Below are 4,991 nucleotides of genomic sequence, written 5' to 3'. Positions count from 1 at the left end.
GCGGAGGATCCTCGGACCCGCTCTTTTGCACGTTCCACTTTTACGCGCTTTGCCTCCGCGCGCAGGTGTTATATTTAGCTTCGCGTCCAACGACGTGCGCGTCTATCGCGAAATATGATTAGAGTCGTATTATAGTACGCTAAATAAGCTAAAAGAAACTCGAAGAATTTAACGGATTACGCACATAGATGCGCGTATATTCACGATACGCGCGTTCGCAATTAGAGGATCTTAAGGTTAACGCACCTTTGTTTACTCGATTTACCGCTTTGATTTTGTTTGTCCTCAAAGATAGTACTGATAGACGAGGAAGGCGAATATCGTGTAATTCATTTATTGGGTTGAGTTACGCGTTGAACGAAAAGAAAAGAAACGAAAGTTTCTTTTAAAATAATTTTTTATTCTATAAAAGTCTGTTTCTCGACGATGAGATAATATAAGATGATATAAAATATATTTAAAAAGTAGATAAAAAGATACGAGAAAGAAAACTTTTACGTATCCTTTTACAAATTACAAAGGAGTGAAAAGTAATTATAATATCGAGAGCGAGAATAATATCGGGATGAGTCGATATTAGAAATTCTATGAAAAGAAATTAAAATTTACGGTTGGAGATACGGTTTACGGTTCCAAGTATACGGATCGAGCAAGTTTTTATTCCCATCCGATCGGGCTCTTCCTATGATGGTCGGTCGGCCCGTGCAGTCCCCTAACCTGAACCGGCCCTACGGTTCTAAATTTAGACCATGCGAATCGAAGCGGCCCAAAGGAGGGTCCATTTTAACATCGGCCAACCACGGGATCTTCTTTCCTTTTTCCTTTTCTTATCTCAGCGTAAATAACAGGTTACATTTTTATGCGTCTTTTAATGCCTACCCTGTGGACGAGTCCCGCCACATTCCGCGGGGCATTATACAAAATTCGCGCCTTGTACGGGAGAAACAATTTTATATACGATATCCACGATTTAACCGCGTCGAATATATCTAAAACAGACGCGTAAAATGTCGCTCCTTACGAGTTCGCATTTTCTTTTTTCTTTTTCTCCATCGTTCGACGACGTCGAAAAATGCTGACATGGGTAAAAATCGGTCGGATCAAACCCTCCCTTCGTCAAAATTCCCTCGGTCAAAATTGATCGATCGAAGTCGTAATTAAACAAATTCGCTTTTATCGTCGGCGATTAATGGCCGTTCGTATTGGCGCGAGCAACATTCGTAGAGCTTATCGGTGGTTGTCGTAAAGCTTAAAGTTGTAAAAGGGTAACGACGAATCGCGAAACGCGATGATAAAAGGAAAAGAAAGGGAGAAGGAGAGAGGTTTTAACGTATTCGTGCGCGGGACAAAAGAGACGATATAACGCTGATAAAGAAGGAGGTGGGAAGGGGGGAGTGGGATTGAGGGGCCGTCGTAAATTTGCCGATATTATAACCGATGAAACATAATCCCGGTCATGGTATAGAAAGCTTTGTTGCTCGACCAAGGTCGATGTCGCAAAGTTCCCAGTTATGGCAGCCGATACTCACCCGTGTAACCATCGTTTCTCGCGAGATAAAACCGTGAATAGAAAGATATTTTTCTTGAAACTCGAAAACACGGTGTTTACGTAATCTAAAATTCTCTAAAATGAAGCAACGACTTTCCTTTAATAGGAGGAGGAAAAAGAAAAAAATTCTGAAAAATGAAAGTCTTAATCCAATCCTCCCTTTTCAAGCTTTCAAACGAAATTCGGTCGTATTTCTTATATCTTATCATTGTTATACGTTATACATCTGTGAACAAACTATTCTATTTCGTATTTCTCCAACGACTCTTTTAATAAACAGACAATTCGTTGTCGATGCTTCCAAGATTTATACATTCTAACTTGTTACCGAATTTTATTCGACAAATTTACGTTCCCTTGCGTTAAGCCGTCAACCTTCACGGAGGGAAACTTTACGGCGAGAAGATATTCAAATGAACTATTCATGTACTCACACCCGCTGCTGCTCGTTCAACGCATATCGATACGTGAAATTGATGACGTAGTAGACGAACAGGTAGGCCAACAATTCTCGCCAGATTAGCTTGTAAACGGATCCCCTCCATCTGTGAAAAAGAAAAAAAAAAACATTCGTGTTATTTACTCGTACAACTTTCAAACAAGCGTAGCGATCGATTATGGAATATCGAGTGCTTTATTTTTCGACAGATTTAAGAAACGAATTCATTCGCGATATTTAAAGTAATAAGTAAACAAAAGGTTTCCTTTTCGCGATGGCGAGCAGTTACGATTGGATCGCCTTTCGGAAATTAGATCGCGGAAAACGGTTGGTGATGGACGATAAGGATAACGATAATGGACGCGTATTCGGCAAGTGTTGAATCCAACGGTCAGAAATGTGTGTCAGGGTTAGACCGATTTTACGAGTTTCGAGTACATTGAATTCGCAATTATATTTTCGTGTTGAAACGCTTGGTCGTATATACCCCGAGTGGCACACATTGCGAGTGCACGATTTCGAAGGATTCATTGTTATTCGCAAGTTTTATAGAGTCATTAAACGTTGTCGGTAGGGAACGTGGTCGGTAGAGAAGATATAATTGCGGCAGGCACGTTGAAATGATCGAAGGACGATGAATACCGAAGGTTTCGTCAATACCAATCGCGAAGCGACAATGACTTTAAATTCAAATCCCGCAGCTGTAGATAGCGCGATGGAACGTAGTGCAAACGAGGCCAAAGTGAAAACCCGTGAATTATCGACGGCCGTCCTATCCGTTCGTATCCACGCGTTGCTCGACATATATGCTAGTAAATAAACACTTACTGTTATGAACGCATCGCGTGAGAATACGCGCATGCGCATTTGTCAAAAGTTGATCGTATCGCGAAATGAAGGAAATCCTATTATACGCACGATTCGTATTTCACAAAGGAAATTATTAGTTTATTGGCATTGGGACGGAGAAAGAAAGCCAGTGCGTAAAAAGCACCTCGGATATCCGGTGCATCGAAAGTATTTCATCCAACTGTATATATTCGCAAGGCCGTGACGAGCCGGGTAACGTTCGATGTTGTTTTCCTTCCAGAGATCTTCTCGTCCATCGATCATCCATCGTTGGTGAAACGATTCTTTAAAATGACGCACGAAATTTGCCCCGTGGGCGTGTCACGAAATTCTCCTCGTCGGTGTATTTCCATCAATGACGAAATCTTGTCGCGCGAGAAACCCTATTCGTGATCGTGATGTTTCATCAATTGTTCCAGAAATTTCAAAATGGGCGAGACGAGAGAAAAAGAAGAAAAGAAAAGGAAAAAGAAAAATGTTATTGGAAATGAGTGAAAGTATAGCGGTACATTTTATATTCCAGCATGGAATACGTCGAATTCTCAAACACGTTTCGAAACTCGATAAACAATACGACGTTGCCCGTCCGAGATTCTGAAAGATATTGGTCGCGATGGGCGACGAGATCGTTGCGCAATCCTGCTCACGCGAAGTTGGCCGCGGGACGATAATGATAGATGATAAAAATCGCGACGTCTATGAATATATCGCTTTATTTGCGTGTCAGTGGGTCATGGTGGAGAGAAGCATTGTCCCACACGATTGGTACGATGCGCGGCCCCAACACGCCCGTCAAACCCCCACGTGTGCTTACGTTCTCGCCATTGATCGACTTTGCCAATACCTCGTATTCCTCGACTATTGTCACCAATGCGAAATATTTCTTCGCGTGCAAAGATAAAAAATCAAAGATCGCAACGACGATTGATTCGATCGACGAGGAAACGATAATGCAACAGTTTGGATAATTAGGTCGATTTACTGGTTGAAAATAATCCATCGATCGTGCAAGATGCACGTTTCGTTTCCGGCGCGTCTCGAGAAGATTCCGTGATCAAACGATTGATTTATGAAATACTTAAACACGTCCAAGGATGAGTGTAATTAAATGGACGACCCAACGACGCTGCATATTTAATCGCATCTTGGAAGATAATGTTTTGTGCATTGCGTCACCGTCCACTGCTGATTTACATGAATTTGTACGTCGAATCGCGGAGATCTCGTCGCTCGTACAATACGTTACGAGGTACTTACGAGCAACGCGAACTTCTCTCCGTCTGAAAAGATATTTTCCTGTCCGAGACCGATTCGCATAATTCTCGACGAGTCGAGTAAAGAAGAAATCACAATTACGGTTTTACTTCGCTTGTTAACTAAACTCCATTTCGAACTCCATCTTTTCTCCAAAGATGGATCGAAGGGACATTTTGGATTTCGACACGAAAGAGCGAAAAAGTGGATTTTCATCGGCGACGAACAATCGATATTTTTATCGAGGATGGAAGAACACGTTGAGGCAGGTTGTAAAGCTTCGAATCGAGCAGTTTAACGCTCTTCGTTGGTGAGCGGGGTTACAGATGTCGAGTGTATGAGATGATTGTAACGCGATACCGTGATTTACGCGTTTCCTTTTTTAGTCCTTCCTTTCTCTATCTTTGTGCGTTCCCGTTTCGCGGTTTTCGACGAAATGGAAAAAAATTGTCGAGTCGCTTTCGAGTTGGAAAATTGAAAATTCGATTGGAACGTGCTGCGAGTCTTTACCTCGAAGATTCGATGTGCCAACTTTCTTCGTATTCGCAACGCTTGCGTAATCTAACCATTTACGATAGAAATTTCGAGCGATAATTGATCCTCTCTCTCTCTCTCTCTCTCTCGCTTTCTCGAGAGAACGCGGATTTTAGCCGGAAATTCGTATCCACGATTAGCCGGTTATTTGGAACAATGGTTTGAACGCAACGTTAAGGCCGGAGACGGTCAGAGACGCGTAGGAAGTGACCGGTGCGCTATAACTGCTTTCGTATCACCGCGGAATGTTAAATATTGGTGAAACGTGAGTCACCGGCCGCGTTAACTAGCCGACGATACCCTGCCTTCGCCGAGTCGATTATTTATCGTCCGCGGTGTCCGCGGCGTTTCGCGAAACGATTCCAG

At 42.5% G+C, this 4,991-nt stretch overlaps 1 protein-coding gene across 3 annotated transcripts in view; it reads right to left on the bottom strand.

Annotated features, from left to right (window-relative positions):
- Positions 1 to 4,991, bottom strand: part of LOC102678898 (bestrophin-4) — a 35,935-nt gene that overhangs the window by 19,922 nt on the left and 11,022 nt on the right. For 2 of the 3 annotated variants that reach the window (XM_031510329.1, XM_031510328.1), the window contains exon 2: positions 1,984 to 2,094. In XM_031510329.1, the coding sequence (XP_031366189.1) occupies positions 1,984 to 2,094 (111 nt within the window). Of the gene's footprint in view, positions 1 to 1,983; positions 2,095 to 4,991 lie in introns of those variants that run through there. The other variant, XM_031510330.1, reaches the window with a different exon arrangement.

The sequence above is a fragment of the Apis dorsata genome, unplaced genomic scaffold (genome assembly GCF_000469605.1).
Source record: "Apis dorsata unplaced genomic scaffold, Apis dorsata 1.3 scaffold_221, whole genome shotgun sequence".
NCBI lineage: Eukaryota > Metazoa > Arthropoda > Insecta > Hymenoptera > Apidae > Apis > Apis dorsata.
The sequence above is the reverse complement of the archived record's forward strand: the minus strand, read 5'-3'. Positions and strand labels throughout refer to the sequence as shown.